Genomic DNA, 21967 nt, shown 5'->3' with positions numbered 1-21967 from the left:
ACAAGTGAACCCTAATGTAAAGTGTGGACTTTGAATGACTCTGATGTGTCCGTATAGGTTTTATCAGTTGTACAAATATACTACACTTATGCAAAATGTTGATAATAGGAAAGCTGCAGTGGTATATGGGAACTCTATGTACTTTTTTTTTTTTTTCAAAGTATTTATTTATTTATTTGAGAGACAAAGAGACAGAGAGCAGCGGGGAGGTGGGAAGGGTAGAGGCAGAGGGAGAAGCAGGCTCCCCACTGAGCTGGGAGCCCAATGCAGGGCTCAATCCCAGGACCCCGGGATGGTGACCCAAACTGAAGGCAGACACTTAACTGGCTGAGCCACCACATATCACCGTGTGTTCTTTCTTCTCTGTTTATCTGTAAATTTAAAATTGTTCTCCCTAAAATAAAGTCTATTAATAATAACTTTAATAATAAAACCCTAAAACACTGGTTTGTAGGTTTCTCTCTATCCCCTTCCATGGGAACATAAAGACAAAAACCATATCTTGCCTGGGTGGTTCAGTCAGTTAGGCATCTGCCTTTGGCTCAGCTTGTGATCCTGGGGTTCCGGGATCAAGCCCTGCATCGGGCTCCTTGCTCAGCGGGGAGCCTGCTTCTCCCTCTGCCTGTGGCTCCCCCTTCATGTGCACTCTTTCTTTGACAAATAAATAAAATCTTAAAAAAAAAACCAAACACACAATATCTCAGACTTAACATGTCCAAAACAAACATGTCTTGATTTGACTCCTCAAACATGCTCCCCTCTCTGCCTTCCTAAATGAATAAATGGCAACCCCAGTTCTCCAGTTGATCAGGCCCAAACCCTGAAGATCATTTTTTTACTTTTTTTTTCTTCTCTCATACCCAACATGTAGACTATCGGGTAAACCTGTTGGTTCTAGATTTTTTTTTTTAAGATTTTTATTAATTTATTTGTTTGAACGAGTGAGAGAGAGAGAGGAAGAGAGAGCGCATGAGTGGAGTAGGGTCAGAGAGATGAGCAGACTCCCCGCCGAGCATAGAGCCCACTGATGGGCTCTGACACCAGGCTCGATTCCAGGACCCTGAGATCATGACCTGAGCCAAAGCCATATGCTTAACCAACTGAGCCACTGAGGTACCCCCTTGTTGGCTCTATCTTGAAAATATCTTTCAAATCCAACAAGTTACTGCTTCCACTACTACTACTGCTACTACTACCACCACCCTCTTTCAAGTCCTACCAACTTCAAGTCCTTATCATTTCTCACTGGCCCAGTAGCATCCTAATGGGTTTCCACTCTTGTTCTCTGCCAGCATCTTCTCTATTCAACAGCAAATACCTTTTGAAAACATAAATACATTCATCCAAAGGCAGAATTTCTCTCCAGATATGAACCTGTGAAATGAAAAAAATTATGTGCTTCCAAAATACAATAGTGGAACAGGCATAAGACAGATATTCTCTTTCCAAAAAGGAGAAATTGGAAAGAAGAAAGGGATGAAGAGTACCAAACACGTCTAAAATGTAGCAAAGTAAATCCCATTAGTTTTTTCTTACTTTCTTATTGTGGTTTATAGCACATAACATAAGATTTACTGTCTTAACCATTTTTAAAAATATGTTATTTATTTGAAAGAGAGAGCACAAGAGGGGAGAGGGCCAGAGGGAGAAGCAGACTCCCTGCTGAGCAGGGAGCCTGATGCAGGAAAACAAAATGAAGGAAGACTTAAGTCCACTAGGATTCTCCAGGTTGGGACAATAGATCTATCAACATTTCCTATCTTTCAATAAAAGGTAAGATTGTCACTGAATTTGATTCAAAGATCGGCAGGGTTGCTACTCCCACCACAGGCCCAGAGCACAAGGGCCCTCAAGGTAAGGCCTTCTCCTCCTCAGTTTCAGTGGGCCAGACTGGCCCCCACAACTGAAGGGACAACACTGTCACTTCAGTGGGGCTCGAGGGCAGAGCGGTGAGCCACTGAGGGTTATCTTGAGACTTAAATCTAATGAAACATAGATTTGACACCAAAACACAAGCAACAAAAGCAAAAACAGACAAATGAGACTACGTTAACCTTACAAACTTTTGTTCATCAAAGGATACAATCAACAATGTGAAAAGACAACTTATGAAATGGAAGAAATCATGTATCTGATAAGGGGTTAATATCCAGAATATATAAAGAGCTCAACAACAAAATAACTCAACCTGATTAAAAATGGGCAAAGGATTTGAACAGAAATTTTTCCAAATATGATACACATGGCCAACATATGAGCATACGATGCCCAACATCATTGATCATTAAGACATTCAAATCAAAACTAGAAGGGAGATTTCTGGATGATAGGGTAGTTCTATTTTTACTTTTTTGAAGAACTACCATACTGTTCTCCATGACAATTGCACTCCTTAACAGTACCACCAACAGTATATAAGAGTATCAATTTCTTCATATCCTCACCAACATTTGTTATTTTCTCTTGTTGCTTTTGATAGTGGCCATTATAATGGGTGTGAAGAGATTTCTCATTGTAGCTTTGATGTGAATATCTTAATAATAATCAGGCCTAAATTTAGAGTTTATCGGGTTTTTTTCTTTTTTTTTTCTTCCTTCCTTCCTTCCTTCTTTCCTTCCTTCCTTCCTTCCTTCCTTCCTTCCTTTTTTTACATTATCTCATTTCTCCCAGTAATTCCATGAACTGAGTGAGTATTATGGCCTCCAACTGAGATACTGAAGTTGAGACATAGAAAAGTTAAGTGACCTATCCAAATGTCTCAATTCTAGTTCCTGTTCCAGAGCCGGGACTCAGATTCTGTTCTTTTGATTTCCAATCCTCTGCTTAGGCAATTACACTAGACTGTAATTATTCTCTCTCTCCTACCTCTTCTTCCTAGTGTTAATAGGAGGAAGTAGATAATGTAATGAAGCCAAGTTTCTGCTGGGTGTTGAGAAGGGTGTATAATGAGTGAAAAGGATGTTTATGCCCCCACCCAAGGCAGCTGTAATCAGTGAGGGGAGATGTCGGAGAAGGAGCTCTAGCTTTCAGGGTAGATGATCATTTCAGGGAAGCACTGAGATGCTCTGTAATAAGAGAGTGTCACTTGCTTCTCTAATCCTGAAAGACCAGTTAAGAAAACACTAGACAGTGTCAATAAATAAAAACCCAGATATTTTTTTTCTGTGTTGCTTATCTTTCAGAATTAGGTTGGCATATGAGGGAGGGGAGAGTATGGGGCCACTTGTGGGCAGCTAATAGTGGTATTTTCTCGTTTGAATTGTGACATAGATACTTCCTTCTCCTAGTAACCTGGTTCTTCCTTTTTCTTCAGATCTTCCTTTTGTCAACTATAGTGACCTCCTTATCTATCTAGATACTATTTTGGTTTTTTTTTAAGATTTTATTTATTTATTTGACAGACAGATATCAGAAGTAGGCAGAGAAGCAGGCAGAGAGAGGGGCGGGGGGAAGCAGGCTCCCTGCTGAGCAGAGAGCCCGATGCGGGACTCGATCCCAGGACTCTGGGATGGAGACCTGAGCCGAAGGCAGAGGCTTTTAACCCACTGAGCCACCCAGGCACGCCTCTAGATACTGTTTTGAGCATACTCTATCAATCTTATTATTGATTATTAACAATTAGTATAATATACATGATGTCTTGGCATGGTAAAATCAACTTAATCTCTGCCGAGTATTAAAAAATACTTGATTCAAAAAAATAATAATTACTTGGTATTGCCAAGTGAACTTAAAAGCGTGAAGTGAAGTTTTTAAGGAAATGAGTTACCAAATAAAAGTTTATATTCAAAGAAGTTTAGAGGTATGGTGTTTACTGTTCTTTTCATGGGACATTCTTATCAACTGATTAATTGATCAATAGAAATTAATCATTTGAGGGGTGCCTTGGTGTCCTCTCCTTTGAGCCTCTGCCTCTTGGTTTCAGTTCAGGTCATGATTTCAGGGTGGTGAGATCAAGTCCTGAGTCAGGCTCCATGCCCAGGATGCCGCCTGCTTAAGCCTCTTTATCCCATCCCACTTACCCCCTGCCCCACCAGGATCTCTCTAAAATGAATAAATAAATGGTTCCTTTTTTAATTTCATCTTGAAAAGAGAAATTAATCACTTGGTTTCATTAAAGAGGTAACAAGGGACAAGCCTAGTTGACTGATTAGGCAGGGCTTAAAGGCAAGTTGTGCTACTGAAACTGAAAAGAGGTTATAATATTTTCATTGGCATTCTGGTTTACCAATAAGAGTGAAGCGTTTATGTCCAGTCAATATATTCTCTCCCATAGAAAACTGGCTCCAAAATGAAACTATTTAACTCCCCCTCAAATACTTATCAAATGTCTACTGTACCAAAGTATTGAGATAGTGATGGAAATGATGTTGGAGGAAAAGACACAGAAATGAAATGAACACAGCCTCTGCTTTTTTAAGATAAGATTGTATAGGAAATTGGTCATCTTTTTCTTTTTTTAGATTTCATTTTTTTTTAGAACAGTTTTGGATGTTTTAATTTTCATTTTTTCTTATGACCTTTAATGTGGAGGATCTTTTCATATCCTTATTTGCCATTTGTATATCTTGTTTGGGGCAATGTTTCTCCCTGAGGTCCTTGGCCTATTTTTTTAGTCAGGTTCCTCTTTTCTTTTATTGTTGAATTTTAACTGCTTTTTCTATATTTTGGATAATAGCCCTTTATCAGATGTGTCTTTTGCAAATATTTTCTTCCAGTCTATGGTTTTTCCTCTTATTCTCTTGAAAATGTCTTTTCCAGAGCAGAAGTTTTAATTTTAATAAAGTCCAACTTACCAAATATTGTTTTCATGGGTGGTGCCTTTGGTGTTCTATCTAAAGAAGGCATTGCCATACCCAAGGTCATCTAAGTTTTTCTTCAATGTTATCTTCTGGGAGTTTATTATCTTTGGTTTCACATTTAGATCTATGATCCTTTTTTTTTTTTAAAGATTTTATTTATTTGACACAGAGAGATCACAAGTAGACAGAGAGGCAGGCAGAGATAGAGGTGGAAGCAGGCTCCCCGCCGAGCAGAGAGCCCTATGCGGGACTCGATCCCACGACCCTGAGATCATGACCTGAGCCGAAGGCAGCGGCTTAACCCACTGAGCCACCCAGGCGCCCCATCTATGATCCATTTTGAGTTAATTTTTGTGAAAGGTGTAAGATCTGTTACTGGATTCTTTTTCTTTCTTTCTTTCTTTTTTTTTTTTTTCTTTTTTTTGTCTGCATGCAGACATCATGTTGTCCCAGCACCATTTGTTGAGAAGGAGATTATCTCTGCTCCACTGTGTTGCCTTTGTTTCTTTGTAAAAAAGCAGTCAACTGTATTCATGTGGGTCTTTCTGGGCTGTTGATTCTGTTCCATTGATCTATTTGTCTATTGTTTTCATCAATACCATAATGTCTTGATTACTGAGACTTTATGGTAAGTTTCAAAGTCATGTAGGTAATATCAGTTCTACAAATGTGCTGTTGTCCTTCAATATTGTGTTGGCTATTCTGGGTCTTATGTCACTTCATATAAACTTTAGAATCAGTTTTTTTATATCCACAAAGTAACTTACTGGGACATTGATTCAGATTGCATTGAATCTATATTTCAAGTTGGGAAGACTAACATCTTGACAATATTGAGTCTTCCTATTCATAAGTATAGACTAATTCTCCATTTATTTACTTCTATCTAAATTAGTTCATCAGAATTTTTTTTATTTTATTTTATTTTATTTTTTAATTTGACAGACAGAGATCACAAGTAGGCAGAGAGGGTGACAGAGAGAGAGAAAAGAGGAAGCAGGCTTCTGGCTGAGCAGAGAGCCCGATGCAGGGCTTGATCCCAGGACCCTGGGATCATGACCTGAGCAGAAGGCAGAGGCTTTAACCCACTGAGCCACCCAGTCACCCCTAGTTCATCAGAATTTTGTAATTTTTCTCCTGTAGCTCTTGTACATATTTTTTCTTTAAGATTTTATTTATTTGTTTAACAGACAGAGATCACAAGTAGGCAGAGAGGCAGGCAGAGAGAGAGGTGGAAGCAGGCTCCCCGCTGAGCAGAGAGCCCGATGTGGGGCTCGATCCCAGGACCCTGGGACCACGACCTGAGCTGAAGGCAGAGGCTTAACCCACTGAGCCACCCAGGCGCCCACATTAGCTAGTACTTTTAGCTAATGTCAAAAAGAAGTAGTGAGAGAGAACATTTCTACCTAGTACCTAATCTTAGTTTGAAAGTTTTGGCTTTTTCACTATTTCAGTATGTTGTTAGTTGTAGGTTTGCTTTTTTATCAAGGAAGTTCCTTTATATTCCTGGTTTACTGAGAGTTTTTAATCATGAAAAAGTGTTGGATTTTGTCAAATTTTTCATTTATTGACACAAACTGTGTGAGGTTTTTTTTTTAACTTGCTAATATGATGGATTACATTAATTGATTTTCAAATATTAAACAGGCCTTGCATACCTGTAATAAATCCCAATTGGCGATGATGTATAATAATTATTTTTATTTATTGTTGTATTATATTTACTAATATGTTCTTTTTTTTTTTTTTTTAAAGATTTCATCCATTTATTTGACAGACAGAGATCACAAGCAGGCAGAGAGGCAGGCAGAGAGAGAGAGAGGAGAAAGCAGGCTTTCTGCCGAGCAGAGAGCCCGATGCGGAACTCAATCCCAGGACCCCGAGACCATGTCCTGAGCTGAAGGCAGAGGCCCAACCCGCTGAGCCACCCAGGCGTCCCTACTAATATGTTCTTAAGGTCTTTTGCATCTATGTTCATGAGAGATATTGGTCTATAGTTGTAATGTCTTTGTCTGGTTTTGGTATTAGGGTAATGTACTTATAGAGTGAGTTAAGAGGGAATTAGTCATCCTAATGGTAGATAATGTTAAATATTAAGCATCAAATGAGTATTTTTGTTTAAGAAATAGAGACCACAGGGGTGCCTGGGTGGCTAGGTTGGTTGAGCATCCGACTCTTGGCTTCTGCTTGAGTAGTGATCTCAGGGTGGTGAGGTGGAGCCCTCCAGCTGGGCTCTGTGCTCAGCAAGGAGTCTGCTTACCCCTCCCCTTCCCCACTCCGCCTCTCCCCCTGGCTCATGTTCTCTCTCTCTCTCTCTAGGATGGATTAATAAATAAATGTTTTTAAAGATGGTATTTATTTATTTGCCAGAGAGAGAGAGCGTGCACAAGCAGGGGAAGTGGCAGGCATAGGAAGAAGCAGTTTCTGTTGAACAAGCAGTCTGCGGCAGGATGTAATCCCAGGACTGTGGGATCATTGACCTGAGCCAAAGGAAGATGTTTAACCAACTGAGCCACCCAGGTGTCCCAATAAATTTAAAAAAAAAAAAAAAAATTTAAAGAAGGGGAGAAAAAAAAATAAATACAGACCAGAGGGGCACCTGGGTAGCTCAGTTAATTAAGCCTCTACTCTTGATATCAGCTCAGGTCTTGACCTCAGGGTTGTGAGTTCAAGCCCCACATTGGGCTCCATGTCTGGCATGGAGCCTACTTAAAAAAAGCAAAGAAATGAAATGAAATACATGCCACTATTCTTTCCTTTGTTAACACGTTCTTTTTAGAGGGGCGCCTGGGTGGCTCAATAGGTTAAGGGTCAGACTCTTGATTTTGGCTCAGGTCATAATCTCAGGATTCTGAGATCAATCCCTGTGTTGGGCTCCATGCTAGGCAGAGAACCTGCTTAAGATTCTCTCTCCCTCTTCCCTGTACCCCCCATTAAAAAAAAATCTTTTCAGAGACAGGCAGGATATAAATACAATTAAAACTATGTTCAAGTGGGGGTGCCTGGGTGGCTCAGTGGGTTAAGCTTCCGCCTTCAGCTCAGGTCGTGATCTCAGGGTCCTGGGATCAAGTCCCACATTGGGCTCTCTGCTTGGCGGGGAGCCTGCTTCCTCCTCTCTCTCTGCCTGCCTCTCTGCCTACTTGTGATCTCTGCCTGTCAAATAAATAAATAAAATCTTTAAAAAAAAAAAAAAACAACTATGTTCAAGGGGCACCTGGGTAGCTCAGTCGTTAGGTGTCTGCCTTCAGCTGGGGTCATGATCCCAGAGTCCTGGGATCAAGCCCAGCATCAGGCTGCCTGCTCAGCAGGGAGCCTGCTCCTCCCTCTCCCACTCCCCCTGCTTGTGTTCCCTCTCTCGCTGTGTCTCTCTCTATCAAATAAATAAATAAAATCTTAAAAAAAAAAAAAAACCCTATGTTCAAGGGTGTCTGGCAGGTTCAGTCAGTAGAGGTTGTGACTCTTGATCTCGAGGTTTTGAGTTTGAGCCCCACATTAGTTATAGAGATTACTTAAAAATAAAATCTTTAAAAAAGGGCGCCTGGGTGGCTCAGTGGGTTAAAGCCTCTGCCTTCGGCTCAGGTTATGATGATCGAGACCCACATAGGGCTCTCTGCTCAGCAGGAAGCCTGCTTCCCTTCCTCTCTCTGCCTGCCTCTCTGCCTACTTGTGATCTCTGTCAAATAAATAAATAAAATCTTTAAAAAAAAAATACTATGTTCAGTTCTATATGAATCCTGATAAATTGGTCACCATTCATTTTTTCACTTCTTCAACGAACATTTATTTGTTCATTAACTTACAGTGTATCAGATATTCAGAATATTGAGACAAATAAGGCATAGTCACTGTTTTTAGGAAGCTCACAGTGTATTTGGGGGAATAAATTTGTAAACTAGTAATAGCAAAGCATTTTTTAAGTAATACAATAACATGGCATGGTAATAGATTTGTCTATGCTAAGCACATTTCAAAAATGTCCACTTCGAAACTGACAACAGACCTAAACTTCAATGTTCTAACAGATAAGATATTGACCATTTCAAGATGCCTATTTAGATTAGGAGTATAGGGCTCTCTGCTCATTGGGGAGCCTGCTTCTCCCTCTCCTCCCCGCTTTTGCTGTCACTGTCTCTGCCTCTCTGAAATAAATAAAATCTTAAAAAAAAGAATAGATTAAGAGTATAGCATATAGCATTAAAGAGTAAGAATAACAAGTCCTATACAGTATGTGCTTATAAATTAACTGATGGTAGCCTAGACTAGTACTAGAGGTGTTTTTTGTTTGTTTTTTTAAAGATTTTATTTATTTATTTGACAGAGAGAGATCACAAGTAGATAGAGACACAGGCAGAGAGAGAGAGAGAGAGAGAAGGAAGCAGTCTCCTGCTGAGCAGAGAGCCTGATGCAGGACTCGATCCCAGGACCCTGAGATCATGACCTTTTAACCCACTGAGCCACCCAGGCGCCCCTGTTTTGTTCTGTTTTAATGTCAAACTGAGGGCTTAGCTGACGATTAGCAGAACTTCAGAGATGAGTGGTGCCAATGAAACAGACACAAGGCTGATTGTGCATTTCTTTAAATTGGCTGTATGTTTTACTGATGAAAAATAAAACTTCAGAAATGCTAGTATACTATAGTATTACTGTAGTAATCTTTGAATACAGTAAGGACTGGTTCTTGGGAAATAAAGGAAATTGTATCACTTTCATCAAGTTATCAAGCCATATCCATGTATATCCCTAAAAGAAGTTTATTTTCTAACGGTTTATTCTCTAAAGTTTTTCAGACATCTGTGAATCACTACCTTTATTAACAAATCATTTCTATAATCATATTGTACAATTTACTAATTAGGAAGGCACCTGGTTGGCTAAGTCAATGGAACACACAATTCTTGATCTCAAGGTTGTCAGTTTGAGCCCCATGTTGGGTGTAGAGATTACTTAAAAAAAAAAAAGAAGAAGAAGAAGAAGAAGGGACACCTGGGTGGCTCATTCGGTTAAGTGTCTGCCTTGGGCTCGGGTGGGGATCCCAGGGTCCTGTGATCAAGTCCCACCTGGGGCTCCTTGCTCAGTGGGGAGCCTGCTTCTCCCTCTGCGTGCTGCTTCCCCTGCTTGTGTTCTCTCTCTGACAAATAAATAAACAAAATCTTTAAAAAGCAAACAAAAAAAACTTTTTGAAAAATTACTAATCAGGTTCTAGATTGTTTAGATATTCAACAGCCCTAAGGATAGGCTTTGGACATGTTTTATTCCCCTAATTTAACAAACATTTTTTTGTTCACCTATTTGTTGGGCACTGTGGACATAATAAAATGTCTGTCCTCAGAGTACTCACAATTTAGAAAAGTAAGCAAATATGTTAACAAATAATTGCTATGGGATATAGTAAGTCCAATAATATAGGTATATTTGGGATAGGTTGTGGCCCAAAGGAAATCATATCATCTTAGGTTTGTCTGGGAATGTTTCACAAAGGGGAGAAGATAACTGGTTATTGTATGTATGACTAGGAGTTAGTCAGTTGGGAAGGATATTCAAGATGAAAAAGTACAAAAGAGTCAGTCTTTTTTCTTTTTTTTTTTTTTATTTTATTTATTTATTTGACAGATCACAAGTAGGCAGAGAGGCAGGCAGAGAGGGGGAAGCAGGCTTCCTGTTGATCAGAGAGTGAGATGCCTGGCTTTATTCCAGCACCCTGAGATCATGATCTGAGCCGAAGGCAGAGGCTTAACCCACTGAGCCACCCAGGGGCCCCAAGAGTGAGTCTTTAATGATACGGTATGATGGGCTGACTTGTGTTCCCCCAAAATTCATATGGAAGGCATAATCCCCAGTACCTCAGAATGTGATTGTATTAGGAGACACGGCCTTTAAAGAAGTGATTAAGTTAAAATGAGGCCTTTAGATGGGCCCGAATCCAATCCTACTGGTGTCCCTATAAGAACAGGAAATGTAGATATTCAAGAGTCACCAGGGATGCAGGCACACAGAGAAAAAGACCATGTACAAGTCAAGGAGAAAACCCTGAGGAGAGACCAAACCTGCCAACACCTTGATCTTGGACCCCAGACTCCAGAACTGTTAAGAAAATAAGCTTCTGTTGTTTAAGCCAACTGGTCTGTGGTGTTTTGTTATGGCAGCCCGCGGTGTGTGTTTTTTCACACCACCAAGCAATTCCTCAGTTCTCAGTCATGATAACAGAATACCCTCCCATTTCAACCCAATTCTATCTACCATGAGATAGCATCAGGTGTCACAGGGTAAGGGCCCAGCCCCCAAGACTGCCTCCCTCTCCCTCCACTTCAGACGCTAGTGGCAAGCCCAGGTTATCAACTACTGGAGATCAGAGGTTCCAACAACCCCCTCTTGGATTTCATTACTTTGCTAGAGCAGAACAGAACTCAACAGAACTGAAAGAACTAAGAAACATTTCCTCACATTTATGAGTTTATTATAAAGGCTGTAATAAAGGATACAGATGAAGAGGTATATAGGGCTATTGGAGCACTGTGTTTGAACACTGACAGTTGATTCAGTTTGGCTTGGGCAAAGGAGAGATATACCTAAAATGTGACCAGTGTGACTGAGGAGTTTACTTATTAACTGCATCCCATTTTAATTCATTGAGTTTGTATTTAAAAACTGAAGCAGTGTTGGGGCACCTGGCTGGCTCAGTCGTTAGAGCATGCAATTCTTGATCTTGGGGTGTTAAGTGTGAGTCCCATGTTGGGCATAGAGATAACATAAAAAAGAAGAAAGAAAAAGAAAGAAAGAAAGAAGAGAGAAGGAAGGAGAGAGGGAGAGGGGGAAGAAGGAAGGGGAGGGAAAGAAGGAGGAAAGGAGGAAAGGAAAGAAAGAAAGAAAAGGAAGGAAGAAAAGAGAGAAAAAGTGAGGAAAGAGAAAGAAAGAAAATGACAGAAACAAAAAAAAAATTGAAGCAGTGTAAAAAAAATTAGAAGTACCATAAAGTGTTTTTGTTAAACACAACTTCATTGTTTTGATCAATCATTTAATCATTTCACCTTAGTTGTTGAAAATTTAGTGTCCCAATTAAGGTGTGCTGTAAGTATAAAAAAGATTGAATTTTTAAGATCTAGTACAAAAAAAAAGAGAGATAGAAATATCTCATTAATAATTTCTTTATTATCTATAGGTTGAAATTACAATATTTGGTATATATTAGGTTAGATAAAATATAATATTGAAATGCACTATTTCTTTTTACTCTTTTTAAATGTGACTACTGGAAAATTTTAAATTTTTTATATAGTTCACATTATGTTTCTGTTGGACAGCACTGATCTAGACTTTATTCTGTAACACTGAAGACATTTGAATAGGAGAATGATATGATAATGATTTTGATTTAGTGCAATTCATCTAGCACTGGTACAGGATAGACTGATTTTTGAAGGAAATTGGAGGAGGAGGGATCCCCTTAGAAAGTGGTAAAGGTCTGAGAGCTCGGATTAGGTGCTTCAGGATCAACTGGAGTGACAAATGGCTGAAACCCAGTGTAGACAGGAAAATCAACATTTCTCAAATTTTTTCTTTCTTTACCCTGTTGTTTTCATATTCAAAATGAATTTTGACTACACCTAGCCTATTAGAGGAAGATTAGTAAATAACATGCAAAAAAAGTTGTTCTTTAGGGGGAAATTACAAATGCAAGCAAAGAATAGAATTAACTCTGGCAATCTTTAGGCATTAGCTTTTTTTTGCCCGCCTTGAAATGCCAGTATTTACTGTTTCTATGAAAGAGGCAGCTTTCTCTGTCTTTAACTCTCCCTGTTTAAAGTCCTGGATTCCTTGACTTAAGGATTTTTTTGATTTGTTTGTTTTCTTCCTCAGTTATCACAGTAGCAGACATCCTCCCACAGAGCAGCAAGAAGCTAGGATTCAGATGTATGGTCTGCTGATACCTGTGTTTGGACCTAAGAGATTTCAAAGCATTTTTCATTCATTACTTTTCTTCTTAGCAGACCTATATTAAACTATTAGGGGGGAATTTCATAACGTTTCTTCCCAATCTATTCCATTTTTAAATGTAATGCCACATTTCTTATGTTGTTTTCAGTAAAGAAGGAAGAACACCTCACAGGAATCAAATGATCCCAAGATACATTTTAGGACATTTACCTTGCTGGCCTGTACCTAGCATAATCACCAGATTAATCACCAGAGTTCTAACTCCTGACTGATTGGAGCTGGGATTCTAAGTGCATCGAAGACCCCAATCAAACAGCCGATCTCCCCAAAACATCAACACACAGTTGCATTGAGCAACTGTTATCTGTTGCCCAGGGGGAGGATTGCTTAACTGGGGCGTCTCTGGGGCTAAGCTGGTTTCTGGTCAGCAGTTTCTTAGATCCCTCTTACTCAAGAAGCATTTATCTGAATACAGTCAGCACGCTTTTAGATGCTCGAGATTCCGTTGAATTCCAGTTGTAACTTTTTTTAAAAGTACATATATTGCTAGAAGAATGCTCTCTGTCCCTATTAACTTGCTTAACTTTCTTAGAGGTAATTTTCTCAGACTGAGTTAGCCAGACAAAATATATTTCAGATCTGTCTCCCTTTCACCCTCACTGCTTTTTTACCAAGAAGAAAATATTGTACAGAATTCACACATCTAAAACTTAACCTTCAGTGTTGTCTTTCTCCGTAGCTGTTTTACACAAATTAATTTGGGACACATAAATTCTGCGCCTTCACAATTCCATTTATTCTTTTGTTAACCATTGGGCAAATAATTACTGGGGCAAACACTGTGCTCTGGAATTACCTTGGAGCCGGCTTTGAGCAAATGAAGGAGGTAACACAGACCGACTTTGTACTTTTACCCGTGCAGTTTGCTCTTGCGAAACATTAAAGACTAATTATACAAAGCTTAGGAAGAGGGAGGAAGAAAAGATAAATGATTTAGAGCCAAGAATGACACTGTGACACAAATAATAAATAAAAGCCAAGATAAGAAAAACATAGAAAAGACCAGAGGAAAACAGAGCATCATCGTCCTCTTACCCTAAGCTGCAAGGTTCAGCCGTGAGCCTCTTGGGTCTACGGAGTACTTACATGTGACTAGTACAACTGAGAAGCTGAATTGTTGATTTTTATTAATTTAATATCGGAGCGATTTAAAATATGTTCCCATCAAACACAGCTTTGTTGTTTTGATGCTGTATTTAACTGTAGAAAACTTAAGAGTCTAAAATGGAGATGTGTTATAAACGTGAAATATACACCGAATTTCAAAGACATAGTTGGGGGGATAGTAAACTACCTTAGTAATAATTGTTATACTGATGTCATACTAAGATGATATTATTTGGGTTATAGTGGGTCAAATAAAATAGTTACTTAAATTAACCTCTCTTGTTTCTTTTAAAAATTTTAATGTGGCTACTAGCAAATTTTATATTACATAAATAGCTTGAATTATATTTCTATCGGACCTCACTGCCATACAGGATATTCTTTGTCCTTTGGCTGCTAAATTCAGTTGCTGTGGTAACTAAAGGGGCCTCTAGGCTCAGTGTTTCCTGGAAGGACAGGAATGGGGGGGGGGGAGTGTGACCTCAGGGAAGGTTTTCTTGGATGTCACGTTTCACTTATACTTGGTTCTCTCAGCTAACAATTTAGAATTTTTTTTTTTTTTTTTTTTTTTTTTTTTTTTAGAGAGAGAGAGAGAAAACATAATCTGGTTTGTTTCAGGTCCTGTAGCATCAGTTTGAATTCTAGGCCCTCAACCAAAACCTAAAAGAAAGATGTACTAACACCAGTTTACCAACTAGGAAAATTGGGTCCAATTACGGTGCTCTGTCCTTGCTCACCCTCTTCCACATCGTGAGGTTGTTGCTAGGCTACAGATTAACCGGCATTAGGAAATTGACCATTGATATTCCCACGCCCCACCCCTCCCAAGAGTCTTCATTCCCCGCCTCCCCCCGCCCCCCCCCACCCCTTCAAAGCCTTGATACTATCTCTCACCCAAATCTTTAATCAGAACTAAATTGTTTTCTTTGTTTACTCACACCCTGGGCCTCCTCCCTCTCTTCTTTCATTATCCTTCATCTTCCTCCGTTCACATTTTCCCTGTTTTTTCTACTCATCTTGCTCAATTTTCTTGTATGACTGAGTAATCAAATGCTTACCTCACACTTCTTTCAAGAAATTCACAGTCCGTAATCAACAGGCTATTGATTATTCTCTCTAGTTGTGTAAAAATCAGGTGGGCTTGTCCCTTTTTTATTTTGTTAAGTAGAAGTGAGTTAGAGGATTTCTGTCGCCTTAGTGCCTGAGGTCCTTGGTCTGTGCTCTTTCAAAGACAAAACCCGTGGGTAGCAAAGCAAGAGCAAGAGCATATAAAGCTCTGGGGAGGGGGGCGCCTGGGGTGGGTTGCCCCTGGACTTTCTAAATTTAGGGGGTTTTGTGAGCTCTTTTGTGGAATTATCTTAAACAATCAGGGTGTGCGGAGTCCTGTGGATTAGGGCTTCGGTTATGTATCTGTCTACCTGTTAGGTTAATGTCTCTATGCTGTTGGTCTTTTTGCAGACGTCTGGGGGGCTTATGTCTTCGCTTCCCCTTTCCTGTTTTAGAGACCAGTGCTTTGTGGTTAATTGTCTTATTTTAGGATGTTTTGCACATTGGGAGACAGAGAGGAGAAGTGAGATGGGGAAAATCGGAGGGGGAGATGAAGCATGAGAAACTGTGGACTATGAGACGCAAACTGAGGGTTTGGGGGGGTGGGGGGGTGAATGAGCCTGGTGGTGGGTATTATGGAGGGCAGGAGGGCACGTATTGCGTGGAGCACTGGATGTGGTACATAAACATTGAATTTTGGAACACTGGAAAGAAATAAAATAAAATAAAATGGAAAAAAAAGAATAAGTTAAAAAAATGAAGAAGTCATCTCTGCAAATGCTGCAAAGCAAAATAGTGTACTCCTGTCCAAGCTGCAGAATAAGATGTCACTTCATTTGAACTGTCCTGACTCCGTATTTTCTTGTTGGGGACCCTGACCCAGACTGCCTAGCTGTCCACCTAACTCCTAACAGAATAAGAAGGGAAATACTATAACTTCTTAAAAGCTAGAACCTTTTTTGTCCTACATACTGATGAATCCTCAAGCTCTTGGAGAGTACCTGACGTGCAGTGTGCACACAACAAACACCTGTTTCGCTGAATATGGTCATCGTTCCATCTCTAGATGCTAGAAACCTGAGGCTAGAAGCACAACATCTCAGAATGGGTAGGATTCAGAGTAAGTGGTAGGGTAAATGCCATCTTAAGGAGTGTGAATGGTATCCCATAAGCAGTTGATTCTCTTGTTCCTTCAACCCAGGAGAGGTGGTCTGGCTCCCAGATACTCGGGTTTTCTTCCTCCCAGGAGAGATTGTGCTAATCAGAGGACAAGGAGAGCCAAAAACTGGCCCAGTTCTTCCCTTGCTAGCTTTTCTTCTCCAGGCTGCCCTTTCTTCCTCTTTAAGATAGTAGACCCAGCCTATAATCAAAAAGGAGCTGATAAATTCATAGCATGGTGAATCTATCTGCTTACACTCCAAACAACCTGAACTCTCAGACAGTAGCACCCAGTCGACTTTATCTTATATAAGTAGCATTTGGTTTCATCTCTTTAGATTGACTTTATTCCCAGCAGATGTGAGAGCAAAAATTGAAGTGAATTTGCCCTCCCTTCAGGCTTTTCTGGTAGCATTTTGTCTTTGAAACTAAGAGATTATCGCTATTAGAAGAGGGAAGAAGGACGAGTTTAAAAAAAAAAAAACAAAAAACAAAAAACCAACCCTGGCAAGGGGCGGGTGTCGGCTGTGGTTTTAAAACCGGGTGGGGAGGGAGGGAGCCCTTGCCTAGGGCGGGGGCAGAGTTTGAGGTCACAAAATTCCGCTAGGTCACGGGGTCTGTAGCGGGGGTGGAGGGAAGGGGGGCTTGTCTTACTCGCAGGCTCCACCCTTTGCGGAGATTATAAATCTGTCCCTGGCTCGCTGTAACGGTGAGAGTGAGGGTGGGATCGCGCATCGCAGTTAGTGTTTGAGAGGAAAGCTTGCTGGTGAGGGCATTCTGGAGGTTTTGTTGATTGGAAGACGTGTCTCTGGGGTCCCGCTCCTAGATCTTTGTTGAAGATTGGAAAAGAATTAAATTAAGGCCATGGGGACCCAGAAGGTAAGATTAATATAATTACCAGTTATCTTTGCTTGTTTTGGGGGTACACTCAGAAAGGCCGGCTTTAACGGAGATGGCTGTGCTCTGTTTTATTACGAGTCATGTAGCCATCTAGCCATCTTCAGGCCTTTTCATTTTTCTCCAGCCTGTGATGCTGTGGTTCTGTCTGTTCTCTTTGGATGTCACAGCGTGTAAAGGACTTAATCCCAGTCCCACTCACCTTCCTGTCGCAGGGAAAGTCACCTGGAGAAGTTGTGTGTTTCTCAGGGGTTTTGTTGCTTTGGCTTGGTTTTAGCATAGTCACATGATATTAAGGATGTGGGGGTGAGATGTTTGAGTGTTCAGGATGCTTGGCTGTGTTGATTACAAGTGTGGGTCTCAGTGAGGCAGCAGGAAGATTGCTCTGGAAGCATTAAACTTGAAAGGATCTGGGATTCGTTTGAGGGCTTGGGTCAGGTGTCCAGCCATCTATTCTCTTACTCGGTCCATGGATACTAAGGAGGGAGAATTCTAGTTACCTTTATTGGTGTTGTGATTGTGAGTGCACGGCACATTAATGTGTTATTGTGTTACGTATGTAGTATATGTGCTGGGAGAAAAATCACTGTCGCCAAGGTGAGCTTACTTGAAAAAAGGGGAGATAAGAAAAGGGGTGAAAAAAAGGGAGGAGAAAATAAAGGTCCTCAAGAATAGTAAATGATGAAGCAAAGCAGAAAGGAAGAGGTCAGTATTGACGAGAAATGGTTTAAGCAGAAAGAACTGTGTGCGTGCGAGGGCGTCTTAGGTACTTAATGCCTGGCTGTCTGGGATGCAAGGTCAACTTGGGGAACTGAAACTTCTGGCTGGCCACTCTAACATAAAGAGGGGGTGGTTAAGGTAAGGAAGGATTTGGTGGGGGGAATGCAGCAGAAGATGTATTCAGCCATAAAAATCGAGTTGGAAATCTAAAATAAACACATGATTGAATTACTCCCAGCAAGGTGAGAGAGGACTCCCCCTTCCCCAGCCCATCTCAGGTCTGTTGGTTTGGGAGTGAGCGTGTGCTCTCCCCCTACTGGGTGGGGGTAGCAGTACTAAAAGAAGTGAACAGGAAGAATTTCAAATGGGATCAGGATACCGTGGGCAGATTTTGTAGATTCCATTATCCAGAGCGAAAAGAATAGCCCAGTAGCTTAGGCACCACCACCACTCTGGGCTTCAGTGGGATCTTGGGTCCAGAAGCAGACAGCACTGGATGTAGCTGTTTGGAAAAGAATCCTATTTCTAGGAATCCCAAGGCTCGCTCTCTTCCTGCAGTTCTATGCTTGTTTTTATATGGAGCAATTTTTTTTTAATAGTTTGAAACCAGTTAACCCAGTTCCTCTTAACTTTCTTCCCAGTTTTTCTTGCCACTTTTCCCGAGTTTTTGTGGTTGTCTATATCTCCGGAGACGTTCTCAAGTATAACCTGTGCTTTTGCCCCCATTCATTACCTAAATTTCGTTAAGTTTTTGTTCTTTCCATACCACTCCTAGGCCAAGTGCTCCTAATAGATCTCCTGAATTACTAAGAGACAATCATCAGCGGAGAGCTTTAAGGACTGTTTCTTCCCTTTTACCCCCCACCCCAGGTCACCGCTCCTCTGATCTTTGCCATCTCCATTGCTACAATAGGCTCTTTCCAGTTCGGCTACAACACTGGAGTCATCAATGCTCCTGAGATGGTGAGTGCCAAGCGACCAGAGCTAGAATTTGCAATAGGGAAATCATTCCTTTAAGTAGGGTTTCGAGAATGAAGAATTTCAGACAAACTTGGTATCTAGCTTGGTGAAGGCTGAGGAGGCAGAATAAAACTGGTGGGGAAGTCTAACTGAATCCTTAGTCAAAGGAAAAAGCTCAGTTGCTCCCCATACCCTTGACTGTAATTCATTCCTCTTCTCACCCTGTCAGGATAAACTTCCTTTATTATCCCTCAGGGCTTAGTTACAAGGAGGGTGGGAGGGTCTTTAGGAGAGGACTGGGGTAGTCGCAGAACATCGTGCTGCTCCCTACTGGGATTTTCAGACAAATCAAAATTGTTCTTTTCAGAGCTACCGTGAACCTCCAAAATGTCTGGATCTCTTCCATCCCCGCCCATTTACTTGATCATCTACCAGTGATTGTAATGCTGGTATTTTAGGGAGGGGAAGATCCCCAATATTTGCTCCTTCTTGTTCAGCCGTAACAACCTATCTGTCTAATCATTTTAATTGGCAGATCATAAAGGACTTCATCAATTACACCTTGGAGGAGAAGTTGGAAGACCCTCCCACTGAGGTGTTACTCACTTCCCTCTGGTCCTTGTCTGTGGCCATCTTTTCCATTGGTGGTATGATTGGCTCCTTCTCCGTTGGACTCTTTGTTAACCGCTTTGGCAGGTACTGACCAGAAACTGGGTAAGGAAGGGGGCTCTTCCGGTTGCATTGAGAACAGGTATTGAGAATTAGGGTGGGAAGGTGATGATGCATTTGAATGCGAGCATCCCAGATTCCCATGGAGGCAAATAAAGGATAGGCCAGCTGGCACTGAGTAGGACTGCTTGCAGCTCTGCTGCCCATCAAGAGATTAGATTAGCCTTTGCAATCCAGCTGAAGCTAATTCAGTACTCTCTAATAAAGTACACTGTGAATTTCCCAGAAACCTACTTGATTTAAAAGATCAGAAGTTGTTTTCTTTTCTTAGAAAATTTGGGATTTCATGCAGGTCTTTACAAAACAGGATTGGGAGGAAACGCTTTATAATCCTTGGCCTGTGGCAAATGTGGATAATGGCCAAATAACTGACATTTTTCCCCCAAAAAGAAAATTGAATCTTCTCATTCTCTGCTGACTTAGTAAAATGTCTTAGTGGAACACTTTCAGTAATGATTGGTGAAGAAACCATTTCATTTGCTAATTAGACATTCTGGAAACACAAATGGAATTCAACGTCTAAAAAAACTTAAAGCAGTCCATTTTATTTTATAACACTTGGGGTTTGTTGTGTTTGTATTTTTGAGGCCACCATGTGATTCCTAAAGTCATTGAAATTTTCATGTGGCCCTCCCATAACTCAGTGATTTTTTTCCTATCATTATTAGCAAAAGAACCTAATAGAGGAAGTAGGGAAACCAGGAAAGGAATGCAGAGAAATGTAAAAGTGAGGATGAGGGATAAAACTTTTCTCTTAACAGTAGGTTCTCTCCTTTGGCCGCACATTTAGGATCTCCCAGGGAGCTTTTAAAAGTACCAGTGTTTGAGAATTCCCGGGGAATTCCAACAGGCCACCCCAGGGCAGAGTCCCTCAAGTCTCTTCAAGTGTCCGCAATAATTTTCAGCGTTAAGCTCTTACTTCTGACTTTCTCTAGTTGTTTCGGTGGTTTGGCCGCCCCTCTTAACACATAGATGCAGTGATTTATTATTTTATACTGGCTATCAGTACTTACTGTAAATGGCCTCACCATAGACTAGCCGAGAGCCAGAGAGCTGAAGCGGTCTGCTTTCTGTGCATGGAAAAACTTGTCGAAAATCTGTCTCCATTAGTATGTTGGTGGCACCTAAGCAGCTATAACAAAATCGAGTAAGAAGCATAACAAGAGCAGCACTGGTCCAGAAATTGCTCGAGTGTGTTTGTGGACCAGCTGCATCAGAATTGCCCAGGGCAGTGGTTCTCAGACCTTAGCGAGACTCAACACCTGGATGACTTCTGGGAACAAGGTTGCTGGGCTTGGTCCCAAAGTCAGACCTAATGATTTAGTAAATTGAGGTGGGGTGGGACAGTTTTAATTTCTTGCAGATTCCTAGCTGATGCAGTTAGTTTGTGGGCAACTTTGAGAACTACTGGCCTTTGTGCTTGCTAGAATCCTGGCTGCCACTGGGGATTAAAACAATCTTAAACAAGTTCTCTAGGTGAGTTTTTCTGTGGACAGAGGTGTAAGAACCATTGATCTTATCTCAACTAGAATGTTCTAATAACAGACTGGAGGAGGGTAGAGAGATAAGGAAAGAGAAGATCCCGCTGGGCCTATTTTGCTGACTTCTGTCTTCGGTTAACCTTTCAGGCGCAATTCAATGCTGATTGTCAACCTCCTGGCCGTTGCTGGCGGCTGCCTTATGGGCTTCTGCAAAATTGCCGAGTCGGTTGAAATGCTGATCCTGGGCCGGTTAGTTATTGGCCTCTTCTGCGGCCTCTGCACAGGTTTTGTGCCCATGTACATTGGCGAGGTCTCTCCGACTGCCCTTCGGGGGGCTTTCGGTACTCTCAACCAGCTGGGCATCGTCATCGGAATCCTGGTGGCTCAGGTACTCCAGAGCTCCTATCTAATACGTGTTAGTTTCTTGGCTCATAAAATGAGTTGACATAGATAAAGCTCTCAGGAATCTCTGGCATATGTAAGTTTTAGGTGTTCCTATTACCGTAGCTCACAGATAGCTAAAGAAGCAGGCAGCATAGAGAAAGAAGAAACAGAATTTATCTTTTCCTTTGGTAAGAGAATGGATGGTTTTCTGAATTTACTTAAGTTTATCTTTTTTAAGATTCAGTTTGTGAGAGGGAGAGAGCGAGCATGAGTGCGCTCACAGGAGCGGGGGAGGAAGGCTAGTGGTGCAGGGAGAAGCACATACTTAACCCACTCGCATGCAGGACTCGATCCCATGACCCTGGGATCATGACCTGAACCAACTAGCAGATAAAGTAACCGACTGAGCCACCCAGGCGCCCTGATTTTTTTTTTTTTTGATTGATTTGCGGGTTATATAAAGTATGAGTCTTATAAAGTATCATCTTTATCTGGTTTCTAGATCTTTGGTCTGAAAGTCATCATGGGGACGGAAGACCTTTGGCCCCTGCTTTTGGGCTTCACCATCATTCCAGCTATCCTGCAAAGTGCAGCCCTTCCATTTTGCCCCGAGAGTCCCAGATTTCTGCTCATCAACAGAAGGGAAGAGGAGAGTGCTAAGGAGAGTGAGTATCCTTCACACCTTCGATG

General features: G+C 41.1%; 1 protein-coding gene across 6 annotated transcripts in view; it reads left to right on the top strand.

Annotated features, from left to right (window-relative positions):
- SLC2A3 (solute carrier family 2 member 3) overlaps positions 1–21967 on the top strand; it is an 89969-nt gene that overhangs the window by 59182 nt on the left and 8820 nt on the right. Inside the window, exons 1-5 of one of the 6 annotated variants that reach the window (XM_032874662.1) lie at positions 16858–16985; positions 18594–18686; positions 19219–19379; positions 21041–21281; positions 21780–21942. In XM_032874662.1, the coding sequence (XP_032730553.1) occupies positions 16971–16985; positions 18594–18686; positions 19219–19379; positions 21041–21281; positions 21780–21942 (673 nt within the window). In that variant the 5' untranslated portion in view covers positions 16858–16970. Of the gene's footprint in view, positions 1–16857; positions 16986–18593; positions 18687–19218; positions 19398–20384; positions 20889–21040; positions 21282–21779; positions 21943–21967 lie in introns of those variants that run through there. The other 5 variants (XM_032874661.1, XM_032874663.1, XM_032874664.1 and 2 more) reach the window with 5 other exon arrangements.

The sequence above is a fragment of the Lontra canadensis genome, unplaced genomic scaffold, assembly GCF_010015895.1.
Source record: "Lontra canadensis isolate GAN:19392208 unplaced genomic scaffold, GSC_riverotter_1.0 scaffold53, whole genome shotgun sequence".
In the NCBI taxonomy this organism is placed as follows: Eukaryota; Metazoa; Chordata; class Mammalia; order Carnivora; family Mustelidae; genus Lontra; species Lontra canadensis.
This window is presented reverse-complemented; position numbering and strand designations above follow the sequence as displayed.